Here is a 23,201-nt window from a genome sequence, read left to right on the forward strand (position 1 = left end):
GCGTCTGGATGGGTGGGCAGCTGCTTATCCAGAGCTGGCACTGTAGCGCTGTTCCCTGTAACTTGGCACCCCTCTTGCCTCTTCCCCTGTCATGACTGGGAGGGCTGGCCCTCAGTGTGGACGCGGTGGGGTTCGCTGTTGATAAGGAGGGAAGGGAGACCGCTGTGGGGTACTTGATAGAACACGCAGGTCTCGCTCTCCTGCCAGAATGTGATGCAGACCCCCGTGTGTGAAGGCCCTGGGTTTCAGGCTGTTTGTAGCTGAAACCGCCTATGGCTTCAGGGTCTCCGCTGTGAAATGAGAACCCTGGATACAGTGAGGTCTTCTGTCCCCATGCAGTGTGACCGGCAGCCCCAGCCCAGTGAGTCTTCATGCCCCATTCCGCCCTTCCCCACCCCTGCTGCCTTCGGGTGGCTCCGCAGTCGGGGCTGGGAGCAGAGGCCGAGCTTTTTCGCAGGACTCGGCCGCAGGTCGCCTCTGCGTGGCTGTGACGTCGGCTCTGCCCCGCCCGCTTCGGGTGGTGACGCGGGCGGCCACGCCCCCGCGCTTACGTCACCATCCCGGCTCCCTCTCCCGGGAGCGTTGGCGGACGCGCGGCTCCCACCCCTCCCCTCACAGGCTCTCCCCTCCCCGGTGGCGGCCGCGGCCCGACCCTCTGCAAGGCGATGGCCCGGGCCCCGAGCGCGGGCTAGCGTGCCTGGGTGCCCGGCCATGGGCTGTATCGGCTCTCGGAGCCCGGCGGGTCAGGGTAAGAGGCGGAGGCCGGGCCCGGGTTGGTGAGTCGGGCTGCGACTGCCTGGCGCGCGGGCCGCGGGGGGGGGTGGGGGCCTTGAGGAGGGGGCCGGTGTCGGGAGAGGGAGGAGCCTGCACTGGGGAGGCGGGCCCGGCCAGAAGAGGGAGCTGGGAGGGGGCTCAACCGAGTCGGGTTCGTTCACAAGGCCGGCTGCCTGCCTCTGGGCTCTGCAGGGTGGACTCGTGGTCTTTCTGCCTGCATCCCCGCCGCTGAGGGTGGCAGGAGGCGCGCAGCCTAGACGGGAGCTGGTCGACCCTCTCCAGCCCGTGGCGACTAGCCTTGCACACCCACTCACAATCACCCTCCTCTGCCCACACCTCTCCTCTCGCTGTCCTGGGAGTGGCCCTGTGCTGGGAACCTGCCTCTCCTAGCTGTGTCCCAACCCCCTTCAGGAGGTAGCCTGCAAACGCTGGCCAAGCACCCTACCACAGAGTTTCTGACTAAACTTATTACCCCCTTCAGAGTCCGCAGGTCGATGGGCACCTGGGGGCACCATTGGGGGCACCTGTGAGCACCTGATCACCGCTCATCTTTAGTTCCCTTACCCCACTCCCAATAAAAACAAAAATCATCCTTCCCTGTAGAGGGAAACAGGAGTTCAGAGGGAGGCTATCAGGGCCTCCTTCCCATAACTGCTGATCCCTGTGTGGGCCTTGGTTCCCATAGTTGGTGGTGCACACTGGGGCCTGGCCTGCATTCTACTGTCTGAGGTGGGCCAGCCTGCTTTACTCCAGTGTCGTAGATTTTCCCAAGCCTGAGACCAGGCAAGAACTTGTGACGTTGAGAGCTGGGTTTGGAGTGGGCCCTGGGCTTTCAGGGCAAGCAGTCAGTCACACAGACCTTAGTATGGGTGGTACTTGAGGTGCTTTGGAGCTAAGACTCTAGCTAAGATTTGTACTTTACTTTGGTTCCCATGAGGCGTTCTGGGATTTGTAGTCCTAAATTAATCTCATGACTTTTGAAGCTGAGAAGCAGCAGGCTGCTCTGATCCCTCTGGACCTTCTAAGGCTTGGAGTTTGGGAAGTCATTCCCTCCTTTTGTCAGGAGAGTTTGGCTGACCTCATGACTGGCCTAGAGAGCCCCGATTAGGTACCAGCTGGGGGCCAGGGATGGCCTGTAACCTTGTGTCTTCCTTCTGGTTGGTAGCATTTCTGGGGACCACCAGCTGGCTGAGGCTCAGGGACAGAGACGGCTGCTCCAGCTAAAGGTCAGTTGTGATGTACATTGCCTGTTGGCACTGTCCAGGGGATGGGCCTCAGCTCCCTGAGCTCCAGAGAGCTCAGCTGGGCCCTGGCACTCCCACCTCCTCAAAGCCACGAGGCAGAAGTGTTCTCCTTATGTGACTAGGCACAGGTTCCAAGTGGGGAGGGGACTGGCTCAGCATCCGGAGCCAAAATAGGAATAGAACTGGGAGCTGAGCCTGGAGCGGTTCTGGGCTTTTGGTTCTCTGCATCGACACAGCCAGCATGCCTATGATTTCTGTGCTGGGCAAAATGTTTCTGTGGCAGCGTGAAGGGCCTGGAGGACGATGGACTTGTCAGACAAGTCGCAGAGGTGAGACCAGGGATGTAGATGTGATTTGGGAGGTGATGGGAAGCTGAGGAGTAGGATGCTCAGGTGGCAAGAGGAAAATTACTCTGGCTTAGATATTGGGTACCAGGCTGAAATAGGAACAACCAGGCTGGGGCCAGACAGGGCATGAGTAAAAAGCCTCAGGGGACAGGGGCAAAAGTCAGAAAAATTCACGGGTTTGTCAGAAAAGAAGAGTGAAGAGCTGTGCACAAGCTGAGGCTGGTGAGAGGAAAGAACAAAGCAAGACTGTAAAGGGTCCAAGTTGTTGTTGGTGGCGGTCAGGGGTGATGGTGGTGGAAGAATGTGGTGTGCTTTCCAAGAGGAATGGGTAGGCTGAGAAGCCTGAGAAGATGCAGAATTTATCAAAGTTTTAGGTTTTGATGGCAGAATATATCTTGAGGAGGATGGTGGGGAGTGGCTGCCATAAAATGGCCCCAGAGGCCTGAAGGTCAGGGCTGTGGGATAGGGGCTTTCAGACTTGTGGAGAGCACGAGGTGGATGCTTATATTCTGGAAGGTGGGGGAGGCAGTAAGGAGAAATGATACGGCAACACTGGATGAAAATGCGGATCTTGGCAGAAGTGGGAGCCCAGCTGAAGAGCCTTTCCCCCACCCCTCAGTGGCCTCGGACCCCGCGTGGGCTGTGGAGTGGATCGAACTTCCTCGGGGCCTCTCTCTATCTTCCTTGGGATCTGCTCGGACCCTCCGAGGCTGGAGCCGTTCCTCCCGCCCTTCCTCAGTGGACAGCCAGGACTTGCCAGAGGTGCTGGGCCCCTGGTGTTGGTAGCAGGGAGGGGGCCTGCATCCACGTGAAGGGGATTTGTGTGCCCCACCCCCGCTCCGCCAGCCTGCTTCTGGCTCCCTTTCCCTGTGAGAGAGCGGAGGCGCTATCCGGCCGGCGGGGCCACAAGGCCGCCCCCGCACCGGTCTGCTCTGCGCGGCACTGTGCCGGCGGGCGGGCTTGCTTGCGCCTAGGGCCCTGACGTCAGCACATCCCGGGCCGTATCCCGGGAGACCCTGTTGCATGGTGATGGGTTGCCAGGGAGACATACACCTTTTCTCTGGGTCTGGGCCGCAGCTGCGCAGGGATGGCCAAGGATGGCGGTGGCTAAGGGGAGTGATGGGAGGGAGGGAAAGCCAGCCAGGAAACACCCACCAGGTGCTCCTCCCCCCAGGCCTGGCCAGAAGCTGCCGGCACCACCCTGGGGGCGCTGTTAGCCAGGTACTGAAGGGGAGGGACAGGGTGGGACTGAGGTCAAGGGGCAGGTGGAGTCCCTCATCTGAGGGGTGGGAACATGATGGAGGAGAGCTAGGCAATGCCAGGGAGGGGGCGTGCGCCTGCGACGTCATTCATTCGTTGAGGGAACCGTTTCCCGGGGCTGCCAAGGAGCACTGAGCCAGGGTTAGGGAGGAAATAGGAACCCAGGTGAATCAGACTGAGGCCTTGCCATCCCAAGATCCCTCAGGAGAGAAGCAAGCGCATTGCTGAGGGGGGGGTGCAGGCACCCAAGAAGACAGAGAAACTGGACTGTAAGCATAATAGGAGATGGCACTTGAGAGCCAGGCCTTCAGTGGTAGGGAGCATTTTGTCGGGCTAGGATGGCAGCCTTAGCCCCGGGAAAGCTGGCTTCCTTTGGCTGGAGGGAAGGTGGAGAAGTGGCCTTTTACTGGGCAGAGGAGATGAGTGATGGATTCTAAGCAGGCCTGGAAGGAGGCCGGGGCCTCACAGAGTGGGTTCCTTCAGTGCCTGACTGTGAAGTTTGCTCTTCATTGGGCATTGGAGGAGCCCAGGAAAGATTTTAAATAGGGACATATTGTGACCAGTCATACTCCAGGAAAATTACTCGTTTACATTTATACTTTGCCTCATTCATTCAGCCTGTGTATTTTGAGAGATGACTCTGTACCAGGCACTGTGTTAAACATAAAGGTGCAGCAGTGACCAAGAGAGATCAAATTCCTCAAAGAGCTAAAGACTAACAAGAAATAAGGACACACAGGAAATAGACCATAATGACACACACGGGATATGTTGATAGAGGATGGTGACTTGTTACAGACTGCAGAGGGAGGTTAGACTACTGGTAGCGTGAACAGAAATGCTCTCTGAGGAAGTGATATTTCAGCCAAGACCCCAAAGATGAAAAAGAGCCAGACAGTCATGGGAAGAGGGGAGAGGAACACTTACATACACAACATTTTAGGCTGGGAAAATAGCATGGAGTTGGAACTTGGGGGACGACCACTTGTGCTAATCTGGGCAGGGGGCACTGAGGGCTTGCCCTTGAGGAAGGGCAGCGAGAGTGGGAGTAGAAAGGAGGAGGGTACTATAAGAGGCAGTTTGGAGATGGAATCATTAGGTCTTACAGATGCAGGTAAGCAAGGTTTAGGGGAGAGCTGATGGTAATGCTGAGGTTTGGAGCCAGGCTGAATGGAAGAATGGTGGGATGATGCGAAGTCAGGAAGCCTGGAAGCAGGGCCAGATATGGGGAGAAGGTGTTGGGCTTGGTTTTGGTCAGGCTGAGTGTGTGGCCCTAGTAGGCTATAGAAACAGCTAGAATAGGGGTCTGAAGACTGAGAGGAAAGGGGCAAGGGGGAGAGGACCTGGAGGAAGACCTTGTTGCCATACCCTTGTCCCCTCCTCTTTGCTCTTCTCAAAGGCCTACTCCATGTACTTGCCAACCTGCTTCCCTCCCTTCTGCAAGCTGGGACCGTGTGGGGTTAGCTGCAGTTCTACTCCTTTGGGCCTGCCCGAGTCTCTGTTGCTCCCTGGGAGGACACAGTTTGCCGATCCTGGCTTATTATTCTCTTACATATCCCAGCAGCCACTGGGACATCTGAGATGCTCTGGCATCTCAGCTCCAACATCCCCTTGATGCCTTGGGTGGAGGATGGGCATGTGGGGGACACTGCTGTCAGAGGGGCACTCACCCTCTGATGCTGTCACCTAAGGTGAATGTTGGAGACACAGTCGCGATGCTGCCCAAGTCCCGGAGAGCCCTAACTATCCAGGAGATCGCTGCGCTGGCCAGATCCTCCCTGCATGGTATGCACCCCTTCCTGTGCCTCTGGCCATTTGGTCCTTTCTTTGCCCTTTTGCACAGGCTCTTGGGGACTGCATCCTGTGAGCTTTTGTGGGATCTCCCTTTTCCTCTCTTTCTGAGATGAATCCCAGCCCTCTCCTCCCACCCAAAGGCACATGTGGACCCTAACTACCACCACCCTTCCACTTCCCCCCCCAGATGCTCCCTGGTCTGTGCCCTTACCAGCTTTCCTCACTCTGCCCCACCTCCAGGTATTTCCCAGGTGGTGAAGGACCACGTGACCAAGCCCACTGCCATGGCTCAGGGCCGAGTGGCTCACCTCATTGAGTGGAAGGGCTGGAGCAAGCCAAGTGACTCTCCCGCTGCCCTAGAATCAGCCTTTTCCTCCTATTCAGACCTCAGCGAGGGTGAACAAGAGGCTCGTTTCGCAGCAGGTGGGTACAGAAGGGATTTATCATAGGGTTGCTCATGTTCATCTCTTTGGGCCTGATGTGGGGGTTGGCGTCTTTCTACACCCCTGTGTCTTCCCTCTCCTGTATCCAAGCTGAGCCCTAGTCTTAGCTCATCTTCTCTTCTAAACGAATTCTGTGCCTTTCCTTTCAGGAGTGGCCGAGCAATTCGCCATTGCAGAAGCCAAGCTCCGGGCATGGTCTTCAGTGGATGGTGAGGACTCCACCGATGAATCCTATGATGAGGACTTTGCTGGGGGAACTGACTCAGGTGAGGGGACACGCCATGCTAGCTCTGCCAGCTGGCGTGGAACTGCCTGATAGGCCTTGTGATTCAGAGCTCAGCCTTTGTTTTGGAAGGGGAGATCCAGAATGTCCTCAGCCTGTGGAGGGGGAGAGGAGAGAGACAGACTGTCTAGGCAGTCCTTGACATTCCAGGGGTAGGAGGGCTATCTACACTTGTGGGTGGGCAGTCAGCAGTTGGAAATGGAGTTGGTTCCTTTTCCACAGGTGCTGAGCCTTCTCTGCCTGTCTGTGCAGTTTGGTTTTGCAGTCCTAAAAAAAAAAAAAAAAAAAAAAGCAAAGCCCAGAGACCTCACTGGTGCGTTCTGTGCAGCTGATCTCTGAGAGGGTCTGTTGTGTCTTGCCTTTCCCACTCAAGGCAGCCTTCTGGCTGGCTGTGGCGGCACAGAGGAGCCGCAGTGCAGCAGCACAGCTCCTCACAGGGCTGGGGCCCCAGGCAAACAGGAAGGCTTGCTGGGCCTGGACCGCCCACAGGGCCGCTGGCTCCGGCTCAGCATCCTTGCCTTCCAGCCGAGGCCTTGCCTGTGGACCTTTCTCTCGGCCAGGGCTTGCAGAGGTGACCCTGCGGGGGCCATGCAGCTGTGCAAAGGCCCTCCTTTCATCTTCCATTCTCTGAACCACATGGCTGACTTTCTCTGTAGCTTCTGGGCTCAAACCTCACAGGCCACCATCCCCCCCACCTCTTTGCCTTTGAAGATTGCCTCCACCCGCCTCGACCCCTCCAGCTAATTAACAAGTTCTCCAAGGTGGGCAATACATTAGAGCAGATTGGAGACTGTTGCTGTGGTCTAGAGAGGAGTGATTTGGATGCCTGAACCACAAGTGTTTTTGTTTGAGTTCCAGGCCTGTTTTGACCCCTGGAATAAGGATAATAACTAACATTTATCCAAAGCCACTACTAGCCCATGTGGAATCTTAGTGCAAATTAAAAAAAGGCACACCTTTATCTGGTGGGCACAGCCCCATTCTAGGGCATGTTGCTTGGTGGGCAGAGTGTGGGCTGAATTTCAGCCCTCTTTCACTGCCTTGGACAGGCTCCTCTTGCACAGTGAACAATCGGCACCATGTATCGTATCCCCGTATATTTTGTTTCTTACTGTGTACCAGAGTCTGTTGTTCTCTTAAGAACCCCACAAAGTTATAACCCCCAATTCACCATTAGGGAAACCGAGGCACTAAGAGGTTAAGTGACTTGCTCCAGGTTACCCAGCTCCCGTGAGGGTGGAGCCGGGAGGATGTGGCTTCCAGGTTGGCCAATTGAAACGGGGCTAGCAGGGCTGTCTTCTTTCTCTCCTCCTGCAGACATGGCTGGGCAGCTGCCCCTGGGGCCCCACCTCCAGGACCTTTTCACCGGCCACCGATTCTCCCGGCCTATGCGCCAGGGCTCCGTGGAACCTGAGAGCGACTGCTCGCAGACCGTGTCCCCAGAGACCCTGTGCTCTAGTCTGTGCAGCCTGGAGGACGGGTTGCTGGGCTCCCCGGCCCGCCTGGCTTCCCAGCTGCTGGGTGATGAGCTACTCCTCGCCAAACTGCCCCCCAGCCGGGAAAGTGCCTTCCGCAGCCTGGGCCCGTTGGAGGCCCAGGACTCCCTCTACAGCTCGCCCCTCACAGAGTCCTGCCTTTCTCCTGCTGAGGAGGAGCCAGCCCCCTGCAAGGACTGCCGGCCGCTCTGCCTGCCGCCTGTGAGCAGCTGGGAACGGCAGCGGCAAGCCTCTGACGTAGTTTCTTCTGGGGTGGTGTCCTTAGACGAGGATGTGGTGGAGCCAGAGGAACAGTGACCCAGATCACGCCCAGTGGTGGCATGTGTCCCCCGGCTGCTGCTGGGGGCAGAGCCTCCGTGCCCAAGTGCGGGCGAGGCTTCCAACAGAGCTCCAAAGCTTGGAGGGCTCCTGGGAGCACTCACTTCTCCATTGTGTGTTTGCATGAAAGTGTTCAGAGGAAGCAGGGGCCAGGTGGGGGCGCATGTTCGGCCCCCACCCCTGGGGTTTGCCGGGGGTTGCCCGGGGCCCCTGGGGCATGGCTGCAGCTGTGGCCGACGGTGATGTTCATGTTCTTAAATCTAAAACACCCCACACACATTTCCTCCTCGGGGGATGTGAACCCTAAGGAGGTGGCTGTGACTGGGCTGTGTGGGACAGAGCAGGAGGGAGCCCTGCCTCCCCCCGCCCCTCCCCCTGCCTCTCCTCTGCTTCTTTCCTCACCTCTGAGTCCACGTGCAGTGCTTGACAGCATCACCCCCACCTGGGGGGGCGGGCTCTGACCCTTCTGGAGCTGCTGGATTGGGCTGTCCCCCCAGGGGCCCCTTGCCCAGCTGGGCTCATGCTGTGCTTCACCTCTCCATTGTCTCTAAATCTTCTTTTTCCTAAAGAGGGGTCTTGGTCTGTTTTTTCAGTCGGATCTTCTCTGGGAGGCACTGGAATGACGAAAGGCTGTACTCTCGGCCCTTTTCCTGGCCTCCCTGGTGGGGTCTGGGCCCTTTCCCAGCAACGTGTAGAACACGTGGGCAGGGTCCTGGTGGCTCATAGCCCGAGGGCTGCCCCGTTCACTCAAGAGTTCTCCTTAGGGTGGAGTTGGAAGAGGAATGGCTCTGGATGCCACGGAGCCGTGATTTGGATGTTCTTCCAGAGACGGCCACAAGGGGGCCACATGGGTGGCCGGCCAGTAGTCTGCAGGAATTGTGCCGAGTGACAGTCATGAGGGAGTGTCTCTCCTTGGGGAGGAAAGAGGGTAGTGCCTTTCTTGGCTGAACAAAAGGCCAAAGCTACCTTACTGGGGGCTGCGCCCCAGCCAGGATGCTGATGAGCAAGTGGTGGCGGCCTCTGCGGACCCTGCATTCCACAGCAGCGGGTTCTGGAGTTTTATGGCTGTGTGGGGTGTGGGTGGCTGCTGAATTTGGAGCCTTGTAGGCTTTGGCAGGTGAGAGGGCCCCAGGTAAGAACAGAGCGGATGGGCATAGGCATTCTATATATAAGTGGCTCATTAGGTGTTTATTTTGTTCTATTTAAGAATTTGTTTTATTAAATTAATATAAAAATCTTTGTAAATCTCTATATACATCTGGTCATTGGAGGTTCCAGTATAAACCCATCTTAGTTCTACCCCTTCCCCCCTCAAAGAGGGAGCAGGGGTCAAGAAGCGAACCCACCCCATCCTGCCAGGGCAGTGCTGACCTTCCTGCTCTTGGAACACTTGCTGCAGGTGGGCACTGGGTCAGATTTCAGGTAGGATGAGCCGGGAGAAGCTAGCACCCCAGGTGTGGAAGTGGGGCTGGAGTTCCTGCTTTCCCAAGGTAGAAGGAACAGGAGAGCTGCGGGATCTGGGCTGACAGCCAGGGCCACAGCCATCCCAGCCACCCCTTGAGGGGGATCACTGGCACTTGTCGTCGCTGTCAGAAGGGCTGCCCTCCCGGGGGAGGCCGTGGCGGGAGCGGGGCCCCCAGAGTGCATGCACCTCAGTGGTCTCTGTGTCACTGCTGCTGGTGGCACTGTCACGGAAGCTGGCAAGGGGCGGCCGGACTTTCACACCCTGTGCTGTGACAGAGCCCTCGATAGCCTTCCGGAGCTAGAAAGGTGAGAGGGTCAGATGTGTGGACTTGGAGCTCCCTACTCAGACCCTCCCCAGCACTGCCCCAGGTGGGTTGGACATACGCTTCTGAGCTTTTTTGGAAGTGGAAGTGGCTTTGACAGCCACTATAATCTCACCTCCTTTAGGGTGACAATTCCAATGAGTCTGCCAATACTGGTGACATAAGCATGGTCCACTCCCAGCAGTGAGAAGATGGTGTGAGTCTGCGGGGTGGGGAGAAAACACATTGGACTGGATATGTGAGAAAGCTCTAGATTATAGGCCAGAGGGACCCAGAAAAAGGTGGTAGTGGGCAGTAGAAGGGGTGAGGATGAATGGTGAGGGGAAGGGGACAGGACCACTGGAGGAAAAAGAATAATAATAAGAATGTTTCTGTAACCAGGCCTCAGAAATTTGATAGTGGGAATCATTATGTTGCTTACATTCATGCAGCAAGGGACAGAGGAAGGCTTCTTCATCCCATGTTAGAAAGGAGGACAGAGGAGAGAACAACTGTTGAAATATGACATCAGTTGACTGGCCAGGCACGAGGCTAGGTATTTCCTACATTAGCGTTTAATTTCAGTAGTGTCCTGAGAAGTAAGTATGATACCTGTTCTACAGGAGAGGCAGCATGAGGCTTGGAGCTGAAGTGAGTTGTTTAAGGTCATAGGTAAGAAGTAGCCTTGCAAGCCCCGCTCACTTTTCATCATACTATAGAAGGAGGCAGCACAGCCCCAGTCATCCAGTGCAGCTGTCCAATTAGTCATGGACTGAAGTTCCATGCACCCCACTCCTCCTTAGGGGTACTGGCCGTGAATCCTCTACCTCTAACTCACCTCCGCGGCTGACACACGCTTCCCATCGCGTTGGCTGGCCAGTCTGGTACCCCTCCAATCTTGGCCTGCAGCATGCTACATCTCTCATAGTTTGCCTTTTCTGGGGCCCAGGTAGCATCCTGGGTCCTTTTGAGATGTAGCTTACAGTCCAGGGGGACAACAGTCGTGCCCCGCCCCCCGCCAAGCTTTCAAATGTAATCACCAAGGGTTCAGAAATTGTCAGGCAGTTCCCCTTGTGCTCTAAGTGGATTTTCTTGGGCCAGATGTCTTGAAAAACACCCTACTGACTCAGCAGTTCCTAGAATTTTTGCGCTATCATTTATCACACGGTTTTGAGTTTACTTGTAAGCATTTTGGCTTAACATTTGAATAAAAAAGGGCATTAATAGCCCAGCTTCTTGAGTACCACTTACTCAGAATTCACTGTAATCATCTTAACACTTTAAAAACGTCTCATATACAGGGCTAAATTCTTTAGGAAAGGACTTCCAGAACTTTCCTAACTTTCTCCATTTAAGACATTACAGTATGCTTTTCTGTGCTTCTTCCATGCCTATGTCATAACTGCCATGTGGTTAGCAAGTTCCTCTACATATCTAACTTGAATCCTAACTGCTACAAGTTATCTTTAATTTCTTCATCTGACTTCAGAAGGGAAACATATCGTTATAATATTTCCTGTTTCAATAATCCCTTAGCCTGGCCTTCTTATGGTTTAATAACCCCTCTCATCTTCTCCCAAGGATCCTATTAAATAGTTTCCCTTGATTTTCTGTTCTCCATAATCCTAATCAGCGTGAGCTTCTGGCAGACAATATGCTTTTTAGATTTGCAAACCACTTGTCCCACTAAGCCTTACTGATTGACTTTCTGATCATGCTGGCCATTCTCCCCAACCCTCTCACCATCCTCACCACAACAGGGCTACAACATCTTAGTGGGCTCTGCTTTCTGCCTCCCTTCTCTCTCCAACTTGGCTCTGCCCTCCTAAGAGCTTTCCCAAACTTGAGTTAGACCCCAGACTCCCCAGAATGGCCCATTAAGGCCCTTCCCAAACCTACCTCAGCCTGTCTTTCCAGCCTCAGATGCTGCCAGGCACCCCAGCTTCCAGCCTCAATCACTCATCCTTTTCTGAGAACATCTATGTCTTCCACACTTCAACCCTTCCCTCACGACACTATCTTTTAAAGTCTCCTGTTGTTTGCCTCTCAGTGTAAGTAGTAGCAGTAATTCCTAACATATATTGAATACTTACTATGTGCTGGGCACTGTTCTAAGTGCTTCACGTGTTATCAACTTTAATCCTCAGAAAGCGCTATGTTGGCACAATGATCCCACTTTACAGATAAGGAAAGTGAAGCACAGAGGCTAAGAAATGTGACAAGGTTTCGGGTTCAACCCACTGGCCTCCTGTTGGCCCTCTAGCTTCTCCCCTCCACACACTGCTGCTCTGCAGGTGGCCCTGAGTGAATGAGGCACTCTGCTAGTACGGGGACGTCCAGTTGCACAGGTTTCTAAATAGCCTCCCATGTAGTCCTCTCCCCTCTGCATGTTCCTTTCCTGGACGTCACTGGGATGCTACTCACTGACTCCTCAGGCCTACAAGGACATTTTGAATTCTCATCTTGTATGTTCTTATCACTGTCAATTCTTTGTACTTTTGTTAGTTGGTTCCTCAAAGGCTTCTTTTCTTCCTCCGATTTTTAAGTTTGTAACAAACACCTACTTTGTTCTTTTTTATTTTAATTTAATTAGACACCAGGGAGCCCATTGGAGGGCCTGTACTTCTTGGGCTCGGGAACAGTGAATTGACAGGGAGAGGGACAGTGTAGCCTTCCAAAAGAATCCTGGGACTGGGGCCAGGAAATCTGGCCTCTGGGACTGGCTCTGCTATATTGACTCGGGCAGGTGACCTCCTCACTGCCTCAGTTTCCCCATGTATCGAAATGGTTAAATCCACAGGCTTTTGGGTCAGACCATCTTGGATTCCAGGCCTAGTTCTGCTACTTACTAGCTGTGTGACCTGGGGCCATCCGCTTAATCTCTCCGAATCTCAACATTCTCATAAACACTAGAATATAAAAACTAGAATATCACAACACCCATCTTACAGGGTGATTGTGAGGGTTAGACATGTGAAGAGCTTCGCCTGCTGCCTGGCATGGAGCAGGCACTGAAGACGCCAGCGTTATCATCATCATTGTGCGACGTCTGAGGGTTAGGTAATATGATGGGAGAGCTTGAGAGGTCTTGGGAAGAAAGGCTTTACATACAAGCCAAATGTATTATTCACAGGCCCATCTTCTTTTTTTCTTGCAATTGCATTGTAGTTCCCCACTCATTTTGATCCAAGGTCTTTACCCAAAGGCTTACAAGTTCCTTTATTACCTTTTGCTTTTTTGTTTTTGCCCCCTGTTCATCCTGCCCTAGCCCCTGCTTGTCTGCGCTAGGCTGGCTCTTGGGCACAGTTTGTGTGTAAGCTAGCTGCCCATGCTGCAGACCTTGGGAGTATTTCTCCTCTTCTCCCATGCCTCACAGGCTTGTACGTTAAATCTGTCAACAATTTAGCTAACCCCCCCCCCCCCCCGCCCCCGGTTTCTGCCCTAGCAGCCTGCTGGGTGTGCCTGGACTCTCTGCCTGCACTTAGGGGCCTGAAGGTGCCCAATGATGCTGGCTGCCCCATCCTGTGGGGCCCAGGGCAGTCTTGCAAAGAGAGCTCCCACTCTCTGTTAGTGTCAGCCTTACCCACCACCAACCTATCTGTACTCCAGTTTTCTCTCCACTTATGCAGGCCGTCTTGCCCTTCTGCTGAGCTTTCTTCCTGTGTCCCTACCAGTTTTCCTTTGGCCTACATTAAGTCAGACTTTCTGGGGTCTGACATTCCAAGCTCCCCACTAGGCACTTCTCATCTTTGTTTATCTCTTCTCTGCAGTGTCCCCACTCCTACTTGGATGTTTGTTCGCCTTTTTATTAGATTTTTTTTATCCTGACTGTTTCTCACCCATTTTTTTCAGTGTGGGTGTATCAGCCTTGTCAGGCGCTGGCAGCCTCCTGCCTAGCTCTGACCCTAGAAGGTCAGAGGCCTTCTGGCTTCCACCCAGCTCCAGCCCTGTCTTTGTTGCTGCTTTGGTCCAGAGTTCCCTAGGGGCACGGCTAAGCAGAGGAAAAATGATGCCTGGCTCCACCATAGGCAGGAAGAGGCTAAGGCGCCCTGGCTCCTGGCCTCCCATCATTTGAAGCAATGTGTTTGAAAAACATCTCAGCACAGAGCCCACTCTCTACTGTCTCCTTTTTCCCCACTGGCTTGAGTCCCAACTTGTGGGAGGACTGAGATCCTCACCCTGTGCTCCTGAGAGCCCAGGTGGCCCCAAGCCTCTGGTCCTACCTTGTGCAAAGAGGTCCGCTCCACCAGCTGGAAGGGGGCAGGGTCAATTTTGCAGTCACTGAAGTTGACAGGTTCATCTAGTTGCCGCTCCTCCCACTCCAGAATCTGAGGGGACATGGCCAGGAGGGTTAGGGAGAAAGCGCCAACAGCTGCTCTCACCTCCCTCAAAGTTGGCCTGCCCCGTTTTCTACCCTGTGGTCCCTCCCATAGGGACAGCAGCCAAGATGATGACTGAACACACCCAGGAAGAAACAGAGTCCAGAGTCCAGTCACACCTTACCTCCTCAGGAGTCATCTCGCCTTCCAGGTCTGAGTTGCTCTAGGAGAGAGGAAGGAAGGTTGGCAGCTAGGGGCTCGGGGGAGGTAGTGTATCTCCCCAGCTCAGGGGAAGCTTACCCCGCCTAGACCCTGGCCCTCCCTGTCTAGTGCTCCGGAGCTGCAGGAAGAAAGGGAGCACTTACCGCCAAGGAAATTCGGACCCGCTTCAGCTTGCGCTTGTCACATTTTTCCGACTTTTCCGACTTCTCCAACTTTGTTAGAGCCAAACCAGGGAGAAGAGGAGTTGATGTTATAGGGAGGAGGGAAGTGAGGGAAAGTGGTGGGGCTGGGAGGAAGGGCACACTGCAGGGACAACTGACTTCCAGGAGGGCAGGAGGACAGGGAGAACGGAGGCAGGCACTGCAGGGTTAACGGAGAGGTGGTCTCAGCATCAGAGAGGAAGCTGGAGAGAAAAAGCCAGAAGGGGAGGCTCTAACCACTCACCTCGGAAGCAGGCTCGGGGGGTGGACTGCCACAGAAGAGGCTTCTGAGGGCGATGCCTGCCTGCTCCATGTTCCCTGCGTTTCCAAACACAAGGCCCTGAGGGCAATGTCATCTTTGCTGGAGAGGACCAGGAGAGGTGAGGAGCACAAGGGAGAGGCGTCTGGGTTCTACTCCTGGCCCGTCTGGAGCTGGGATGTGCTCCAGTAAAAAGGTTGGGCAGGGACCTTAGTGGGTCTTTGGGGCTGGTCTCTGGCTCCATCATGCTAGCAGATGGGCTCACCTGTGGGACTCTCCTTCAGGTTGGTGGTGTTGCTGGGCCCCCTCTTGAGAGCAGGCTTCAGGGGCTTGTGAGTCTCCCCTCGGGCTGCAGGGAAGCCCGAGTCCTCTGTGTTCACCTGCACAGGCAGGGAGGGGTTGGGGAGCCCATGGCCTCAGACCACTTCTATGTCGCCCTTCCAAACAGCCTACACAATGATATTTAGGAAGCCTGGGTGTCCCTGCCATGGGGCTTTTCCCCTCACCTGGAAGCGGACGGAGGTCTCATGGCCAGGGGGACTCTCCTGGTCTGAGGGTGAAGAGGCCTGAGCAGCTCGACGCTCCTGCATGTACTGCCGCCGGCGAGCTGGGCTCAGCTGAGCTGCCAGCAGTGCCACCACCTGTGAGCGCTCGATGGAACCCAGGAGGATCATGGACTCTGGATAGAGCAGGGGGAGGACTCAGGAGCTGGGGGTGCGGCCCTCCTACCCCCCCAGCCTTCTCTCACACCCAGTGAGGGGCCTTGGACACAGTGGGAAACCCTGTGGGTTTGCTAGCTTACTGCCTTTGGAACCAAGGAGACTGGTCCTGAGCTCCTGCCCCTCCCCCCTCCTGAGCAGTGACCATGGGAGATGACCCTGATAGATGACCCTAGCACGTGGGCCCCCTCCAGGTCTCACCAGGGGATTCTACTAGGGCCAGCATGCGGCCCTTGGTCCTGTGTAGTGCCAACCGCAGGTCCCGGAAGGTACAGCTGAGGGCCACGTGGGGAACATCCCGCACCATGATGTCCTCCACTCGCACCCGGTACTGCCTGAGGGCAGAGAGAGGCACTTGGTTTGCATCCACATGGGGAGGGTAGCCTGGAGCACTACTATCCCAGGGCCATGAGGAAGGCCCCAGAGACTATGGGGACAAGGGCTAAGGGCCAAGGAGTACCCACTGGCTTCGTTCTGATCGGGTGGGTCAGCCATGGCTCCCCCAGGGAGTGGACAAGGGCAGTTCTGACCAGGAGAGAGCAGGGTGACTGGTCTCCCAGCCTCACCGGCTGAGGACCTTGCTGGAGGTGGGTGTGAGGGAGTCCTAGGATGCCTTCTGCCCCCACCCGCACCCCCCTTGTCACCCAGTCCTCCGTACTGGTGGCGGCCCCAGCCCAACTCAGGCAGATAGGGCAGTTTCTTGATTCGGATGATGCTGTCATAGAGGGAGGGCTGTAGGCTCTGGGCGACGGCGTTGGCCAGGATGACGGCGATCATGACGGGCAGGATGTGGGCGATCTGGCCTGTGAGCTCGAACACGATCACGGCGGTGGACACTGTGTGCGTCACTGCTCCTGCCAGCGCAGCCGCCCCTGGGCACAGCCACCCTCCGTCTCCTCAGGGTGCCCAGGCCCCAGGTGGCCCCACCCCCCCAGTCCTGGAGGGACCCTCAGGGCTGCCCAGTACAATCCTGGGGAGTGGGCTTCTGCATCTGAGGAAGCCTGGTTTCTGCCAGCAGGCAGCGCCAGAGCCTCAGGCCCTGTGGCCCAGGCAAGGGCTCTCCAAGACAGGCGCTTGGAGCACTCACCCACCACCGCATAGCCTCCAGGCACAATCCGGTAAGTGCTGCCGTCTGTGTGAATTCCGTCTGGGAACCAGGCAGCCATGCTTTCGCCTACCAGACGCCCAAATGCTGCTCCTTCAGGGAGGGGGGTGGGAAGAGAAACAGGTAGTGGAGGGGGAGGGCAGGGACGCTAGGAAGAGAGAGGATCAGAGGGGAGGGGAGGGGGCCAGTGGGTCATTCAGTGCAGGGGACTGCCCTGCAGGGGTGGGGGCTGGGACTGGGGCTGGCCCAAAACCCGCTCCCAGGCAGAGAGGGGATGGCCAGGGGGTGGCCAGAAGGTGCAGGCTGGGGGAACAGGTAGCTGAGGACTCACCAATGACAAAGACAGGCATGAAGGCCCCGCAGGGCACTGGGATGGTGGTGGCCAGTGCAGACATCCAGAACTGCAGGCAGGAGGTCGTTCAGGCAGGTAGAGGCGCCCCAGGCGGCCCCTAGCTCCACCCCAGAAGCCTACCTTGCTTATCAGTCAGGCACAAACGTCCCAGCTATCTCAGAATCCTCCAAAGGTGAAGGAAAGGGGAAGGACGCAGGAGCCAGGTGGCTTGGGTTAAAATCCTCACTCTGCCATCTAGCTGTGTGACTTTGGGCCAGTTACTTAACCTCTTTGTGCCTCGACTTTCCATCTTTAAAACAGGGGTGCTAACAGTACCTTTCTCATAGCATTAATGTGAGGCTGAAAGGAGTTAATATATGGAAAGTGCTCAGAACAGCGCCGGACACCTAGTAAGCCTATGCTGGCTATACTATACATATGTAAGGAGCCCCACCTTCATGAGAATGAAGATGACCAGGGTGAGGAAGACGTTGGCACGTGGTGGGTTCCAGGCCTGTGAGGTTCCGGGTGGCTCTAGTTCCTCCATCAGACCCTGGCGGACCCACGTCCGGTTGTCAAACAGGGTGACCAGCGTCTCTTTCTGTGAGAGCTATAGGTGAACAGGGTCCCTCAGGCTGGGGGACAGACAGGATGAAGGGAAGGGGCCTACAGGAGAGCAGGGGCTATGGCTTTAGAAGGGATGCATCCCAAGAGAAAGTACAAGTTCCTGTTCTGCCTGGGGTTACCTGTCCGGCCATGAACTGTCCAAAGCCAGGGGGGAAGGTCAGAGTAGAGATGAGCAGGGTCACCAGAGCCGGGAAGAGCAGGCGTCTAGAGATGTAGGTTCCACAGCATCAAGCACCTACTGCAGACTGGTGATAGGCTTGGGTGCCCTCACATACCTCAGGACTGAGGTCACAGCAGAGCCTTGGCTCTTACATAAAAGCACACAGTTCTGAGAGAAGGTCCCCTTTGCCGTTCATGATATGATGGCTCTGAGGGCGATGGCCATCCAGGGTTTTACTGAGCCCAAATGCCTTTCTGTTGCCTCCCGCCTCCCGAAGTGGGTAGCAGCAGCAGAAAATCCATCCCCCCAGCCCTCTTCGGATACCTCTGAACTACCACTCCTCCCCTTACCCTCAAGTTTCTGCCTCTGTCTCTCTGAGGTGACTTAAGAGTGAAGGTCAGTGTTGGAGGAAGTTGGGGTCAATCATGAAGTTGACCAAAGGTGCCAAAGGAAGCAGGTTAAGTTGGTTGCCCTTTTCCTGAAGGACGTCAGTCCCAACAGAAGTCATGTCTCAGGCCTCCCCAGTCCCAATCCTCAGGGTCACAATGGAGAGAGCTGTGCTCCACGGGGGAAGAGCTAAGACTCAAACATTCTCCAGGGAGCACTGCTATCTGGGCCAGGCCTAGGGCCTAGAGGAAGCCTTAGTCTTTGATCCAAAATGCCCTCTGCCATGGACTAAAAATTCAAAAGTGCCAATTTTCAGGTAATTCAAATAAAAATCAAAATGTTCAATCAGCCTGGAAAACACCACTGGCTGATTTTTTCAATGGAGTGCTTGTTTTTGACGGGGCCACTATTTGCCTTCTCACCTGTCACCCTCCCCCCGCCCCCCCCCCCCCCAACCAGGCCATGACCCTCACACAACCCAAAGTGGCCCAGAATCAACTCACTTCTTCATGAGGAAACGGTTGATGGTCTTCTGCTTCCGCATCACCTGGACTATCTTCCGGTTCAGGTAGACAAAGAGTGCTCCCCCGAAGCCACTTGCAATACTGGAGAGGGAAGAAGCACCCAGGGAAAAGGGGGTCTTCCCTCTCTTCCCTCCTCCTCTCTGACCCGCCTCAGCTCCCTCAGCTCCTCACCCAATGACAGCGAAGGCTGGCAGCTCCTGGAGGTCGAAGGGGAAGTCAAGCCGGAACCGGGTTTTGAAGAGAGCCGTAATGGTCTCTGAAGGGAAGCAGAGAGCAGAGAGAGGTGGGTGTAGCCTTGAGGTCCCCATCAGAGTCATTCAGGGCCCCCCTCATGCCCCAGGTTCCCCCACCTTCATCACGGTTCCAGACTGCCAAGACCCGGAAGATGAAGGCACTGAAGGTGGCAGCAAAGAAGCCCCGCCAGTAGTTCCGCACCGCAAAGAAGGTAGAGGTGACCTCGATGCTGAACAGCACACCTGCGGGGGGCAGGGAGAGTGCCCCTTGAGGCCTGGGCCTGGCCTACAGTCTCAGACCCAAGGGCAGAGTTGGGGCTGACCTGACTGCCCACCTCCAATGGGTGCCGCAAAGCAGCAGCCCACTCCCACGGCACAGGCGGCGGCCAGCATCTCTGTGTTTCGGGATTCGTTCTGGCGAGAGCGTTGGGAAGGGGAATCAGGCCACAGCATGGGCTCAGCAGCCCACCCCTCCCCTCTGCCTTCCCCCAAGATCCCCCTTACCTCATAGATGCCCCCAAACAGGGAGAGGAACTTGCTGAGGAGGGCGGCACACATGCTTGCGATATGCACAAAAGGACCCTGGGTGGTGGGGGCAGGTGGTGAGTGGGGAAGGAGCACACCCTGACCTTGGCCTGGCTTCTTCCTTCACTGGGAGGGACTCCTTCATTCCCCAGCCTGCACTCACCTCTTTGCCAAGGGGCATTCCACTGCCAAGAGCACAGGTCAGCCCGATGACCTTAGCTACGAGGGTCTTGAGGGTGAGGTATTCCTTCAGCACCACTCCCCGCAAGATGGTCTTCATCTCAGGGATGCCAGAGCCTGGAGAGGCACAATCCCAGGAGAGTCATTTGATATGCCTGTTTCAGGAGGTCCCATCTCTGCCCTCCCTTTCTCTCCTATTGTACCAACAGCCTGAGGAGCCAGGATCTGTGTGAATCCAGCGGAGAAAGTGATGAGGACGACTGGGTAGGTGACCCAGGCCAGATACTGGAGTAAGAGGTTAGTGTTCAAGCCTCGGGACATCCACTGCTGAGCTGTGGGGAGAGGATGTGCCACGGGAGCTCTGATGTGCACACCCAGTCCCCACCTGGCCGCTGCACACCCTGGGGTGACAAGCTGTCCCAGCAAACACCGCACAGAGCCTGGGCACAAGGGGTGGGAGTGGGGGCCAGAAGGCATTCACTGAGACAAAGATCACTCTAGGTAAGCGTGTCGGTTAGATGGGGCGGCAAGAAGGTGTGGTCTATGGGAGGGGCAGTGATTATGCCTGAAGATGGGGCAGTTCGCTTGGCCAGGGGATGTGGTCAGTGGACAAGTGTGGCATGGAGGAAGCAGGCTGGTTCTCCCCAGCCCTTTTCCTCACCCTGCAGACAGGCAGCGATGGCATAGTCCATGGCCCAGCTGACCAGTGCCATGAGGAGCCCCAGCAGGACCAGGAAGATCCAGTCTTCACCAACCCTGGACACTAGGAACTTATGGCAGTGCACGGTACAGACTAGGAGCAGGGAAGGGAAGAAGGGGAGCTTGGCACCAAAGTGCTCCTACTCCTGTCCCCCCTCCTCCCCCTCACGGGCAGCTGTAATGGTCTTTGACCCCCTCAGCACAGCACAGCCAAGTCCCCTGCCCCAACCCAGGTCTCACTGCGGCATCTGGCACATCTGCTCTGTCCGTATTCTAGGAGCTCTGCGGGAGCCCGAGGGGAAGGCGGACCCCTCCAGGGCTCGGGCCCTCCCAGACGGATCCGAGCAGCTTCCTCTTTGGCAAAGGCCCCAAGGTCCTGCGTATACCGGCCATACATCTGAGCAATAAGGGAGATGGGGGTTAGCAGACATGGACAGAATGGGATGCAGGGAGGGCTCCTGGAGCCTCAACCCCCCTTCTCCCAGCCCCCACATTATATACCCCTGCTGGAACCCACACGTCCCACTCTGGCTTGAGGTGTGGGAACAGTGCACACTGCAGATGGCGGGGGCTGTCCTGGCCTGAGTGGTGGGGACAGCCAAGGCACAGGGACACCGTTCTGGGGGTGGCAGAATAATCAGTCCTCTTCTCACAAGCCTGGGGAGGCGGGCAGCACAGAGGAGTGGGAGGAAAGGCCCCAGAGGAGGAAAAGACGGAAAAACCTAAGGCAGTCTGCACGTGGGAGGAAGGAAGGTCAGAGAATAAGGGATGGTCAAGGGCACATGGGTAACAATAAGGGCCTCATGGAACTGGGGGCAGCTGTGTTGGGCCTAGGAGCAGGCGGGGCCCCAATCCTTATCACGTTCCTGCTGGGCCTCTGGCCTGTGACCGACTCAGCTGCACCCCTCCCACCCACCCTAATCCCCTTGTCCCTAGTCTCCACCCCCACCCCCCACAAGCCTGCCAGCCCAGCTGGGAGTGGAAAGTCTCTCTGGGTGGGTATAGAGTGCTTGGTGGCCACTCGGGAGTTGCCCTGAGACCACTGGTGGGTTGGGGGACAGCAGAAGCTGATGGCTGGGCTGTGACTGTGGACGCTGGGGTGATGGGACGGGAGAGTGGCCGAGCAGTGGCTAGACCTGCCAAGCTGGGCGTGTGTTGGGGGGTGGGGAGGAGTAGATTCCGGCTGCCACCCGCAGAGCTTCGGGACACAAAGGGCTCCTGTTGGGGCTGGGGGGAGTGTGGAGGGAGGGAAAGATAGAGACACAGAGAGAGAGAGAGAGAGAGAGAGAGAGTGAGCGCGGGAGCAAGAAAGGGAGAAGAGGGAACCAGAGATAGGAGAAAGGGGGAAAAGAGAGGCCAGGAGAAGAGGCAGAGAAGAGAAAGGAGACCAGAAGGGAAGAAGGGAGGAGGAAAAGAGAGAGAGCAGAGTATAAAGAGGCAGACAGCGTAGGAGGGGGAGGTGAGTGTGTGAGAGAAAGACAAAGGGATCAGAAGGACAAGGGGGAGAGGCTGGAGCAGAGAGTGCCCAGGGAGAGAGCTTGACCCTGAGAATTTGTTCCAGAGACAGAGACCAGGTGAAGGAGATGGTGAGGTGGCTGGTGCCTGACTTCCTAGACCAATGCCCCATTCTTGGCCCATGCAGATTAACAGCCATGTCCCACCTTATGCAAAGGCTTACTCTCTACCCTTACTCCACCCCCACCTTTGCCACCTCTCCCCGTCATCCTGTTTCATCCAGTCACTCTTTCTTGTAACTGGGCACCTCCCAGCCTCAGATACAGCTCAGGCCCCCTCCTCCTGGAGAAGTTCCTTCCCTGCCTCCTTCCTGGGCAAATTCCAGCCCACACTGATAACAAGGAGCTACAGGGCCCACTCCCTTCCCTAGGGTTTGGGTCCCCCACCCCAGTGACACAAGCAGAAGCAAAGAGTTTCTCAAACACTAAGTTACAGTGGTGGCTGTGAGTCAGCTCAGATCCCCAGGACCCCTGCTTCTAATGACATTGAGGGACAGCTCTGGAGTGGGGGGGGGGGCCTGGACACTCAGAGTCAGTATGGACAAAGGTCCCGATTCCCACACCCATTCCTGCTTGACCCATCCTCCTGTAAAGCTCCTGTCCCCAGGGTGGCAGGCCATATTTTACCAGAGAATCGATTGAGGGGTTCCCGCCAATGCTGGGTTGCCAGCCCCCAGGAGTAAGGGCCAGGGCTAGATTTGGGTCTGATCATCTTTCTAGTACAGTGCCATGCACATGGTGGAGGCAGAAGGAATGTCTTGGATGGTGGAGATACAGTGTAGAAAGTTGAAGGATGTGAGTAGTGCTGGGAAGGGGTAGTGGGGTGCTGAGACTTGTATCCAGGTGGTGGTGGGGATCCGCAAAGAAACCGTTGCTTGGGGGGTAGTAAAGGGAAGGACACCTGGGACAAGCACCCGAAGTCCTTGTCCTCTGCAGGCCCCCTGCCTCATCCGGAAACCTGCATGCATCTTTCCACTCTTTAGCCCTCCAGGCTCTCGTGCCTCAGTTTCCCCACCTCAGAGGGCTGGGGCGGGGTTAGGGTAGGCCCCCGGTCCTCGTGCTTCCACGGGTAACCAGAAGCAGCGGTCCAGGAGCACACTCCGCAGGGCTCTGCTGGCTTCACTTACCAGGGTCTGCTCGTACTGCAGCGCGCGCGGCTCCATCCCTTCCTCCGCCGCCGCCGCCGCCGCCCCCGCCGCCGCCGCCATCTCCGCTCACAGCTCTCTGGCCTCCCGCCACGGCTCGGGCTCTGGCCCGGACTCCACTCCCGGCCCGTGGAGCCCGCGCCCACACCCGTCCCGTCCCGGCAGCCCGAGCGGCCGAGTGCAGAGTGCGGCGGGCCCCGGCCGGGCGCCGCTGGCGTAGCCTCCCGCTCGCGTCCCCTCCTCGGCGGGCGGGCCGAGGGCGGTGCCCTCCGTGCTGCTCCGCCCGCCGGCCCATGCACGCGAGCCGGCCCAGCCCGGCCGGGGTCC

General features: G+C 56.6%; 2 protein-coding genes and 1 long non-coding RNA gene across 6 annotated transcripts; 2 read left to right on the top strand and 1 right to left on the bottom strand.

Moving 5' to 3' along the window:
- Positions 1-98: 98 nt before the first annotated feature.
- Positions 99-8,522, top strand: FAM131A (family with sequence similarity 131 member A). 3 transcript variants are annotated; one of them, XM_057738797.1, is made up of 7 exons: positions 99-748; positions 1,940-2,000; positions 2,985-3,127; positions 5,317-5,410; positions 5,660-5,842; positions 6,012-6,128; positions 7,463-8,522. In XM_057738797.1, the coding sequence occupies exons 4-7, from the start codon at positions 5,341-5,343 to the stop codon at positions 7,936-7,938; spliced, it is 846 nt and encodes a 281-aa protein (XP_057594780.1). In that variant the 5' UTR covers positions 99-748; positions 1,940-2,000; positions 2,985-3,127; positions 5,317-5,340; the 3' UTR covers positions 7,939-8,522. The 3 variants fall into 3 exon arrangements, with proteins under 3 accessions (XP_057594780.1, XP_057594781.1, XP_057594782.1); XM_057738798.1 differs by lacking the exon at positions 99-748 and adding an exon at positions 834-1,188; XM_057738799.1 differs by lacking the exons at positions 99-748; positions 1,940-2,000 and adding an exon at positions 2,011-2,347.
- A 617-nt stretch (positions 8,523-9,139) lies between these two features.
- On the bottom strand, positions 9,140-23,193 carry CLCN2 (chloride voltage-gated channel 2). Of its 2 annotated transcripts, XM_057738791.1 has the most exons (24): positions 22,857-23,193; positions 20,456-20,612; positions 20,178-20,309; positions 19,720-19,848; positions 19,500-19,633; positions 19,316-19,393; positions 19,147-19,225; positions 18,929-19,054; positions 18,750-18,834; positions 18,558-18,659; positions 17,627-17,711; positions 17,335-17,490; positions 16,881-16,950; positions 16,532-16,642; positions 16,103-16,316; positions 15,646-15,779; positions 15,232-15,404; positions 14,991-15,105; positions 14,711-14,784; positions 14,410-14,478; positions 14,229-14,267; positions 13,949-14,053; positions 9,862-9,948; positions 9,140-9,721 (listed from the first exon to the last, which is right to left on the bottom strand). In XM_057738791.1, exons 1-24 carry the CDS (start codon positions 22,935-22,937, stop codon positions 9,527-9,529), a joined length of 2,730 nt encoding a protein of 909 aa, XP_057594774.1. In that variant the 5' UTR covers positions 22,938-23,193; the 3' UTR covers positions 9,140-9,526. The 2 variants fall into 2 exon arrangements, with proteins under 2 accessions (XP_057594774.1, XP_057594776.1); XM_057738793.1 differs by lacking the exon at positions 20,178-20,309 and having other exon boundaries at positions 9,261-9,721; positions 14,410-14,472; positions 14,720-14,784.
- On the top strand, positions 16,299-21,499 carry LOC130855331 (uncharacterized). Its single transcript, XR_009054300.1, has 4 exons — positions 16,299-16,562; positions 18,514-19,023; positions 19,726-19,813; positions 20,185-21,499. It is a non-coding gene; the product is annotated as an uncharacterized LOC130855331 (long non-coding RNA).
- Positions 23,194-23,201: the final 8 nt, after the last annotated feature.

Source organism: Hippopotamus amphibius, chromosome 6 (assembly GCF_030028045.1).
Source record: "Hippopotamus amphibius kiboko isolate mHipAmp2 chromosome 6, mHipAmp2.hap2, whole genome shotgun sequence".
Lineage (NCBI taxonomy): Eukaryota > Metazoa > Chordata > Mammalia > Artiodactyla > Hippopotamidae > Hippopotamus > Hippopotamus amphibius.

What these genes read in the sequence shown, in the direction of transcription:
- CLCN2 (XM_057738791.1), bottom strand. Translation starts at nt 22,937, where the DNA reads ATGGCGGCGGCGGCGGGGGCGGCGGCGGCGGCGGCGGAGGAAGGGATG. An exon ending in CATCGCTGCCTGTCTGCAGG is followed by an intron (nt 19,849 to 20,177) that starts GTGAGGAAAAGG and finishes CTCTCCCCACAG; the next exon opens with CTCAGCAGTGGATGTCCCGA. An exon ending in GGCCCTAGTAGAATCCCCTG is followed by an intron (nt 15,405 to 15,645) that starts GTGAGACCTGGA and finishes TGCTCTATCCAG; the next exon opens with AGTCCATGATCCTCCTGGGT.
- FAM131A (XM_057738799.1), top strand. Translation starts at nt 2,260, where the DNA reads ATGCCTATGATTTCTGTGCTGGGCAAAATGTTTCTGTGGCAGCGTGAA. An exon ending in TTGTCAGACAAGTCGCAGAG is followed by an intron (nt 2,348 to 2,984) that starts GTGAGACCAGGG and finishes CCCACCCCTCAG; the next exon opens with TGGCCTCGGACCCCGCGTGG. An exon ending in ACAGCCAGGACTTGCCAGAG is followed by an intron (nt 3,128 to 5,316) that starts GTGCTGGGCCCC and finishes CTGTCACCTAAG; the next exon opens with GTGAATGTTGGAGACACAGT.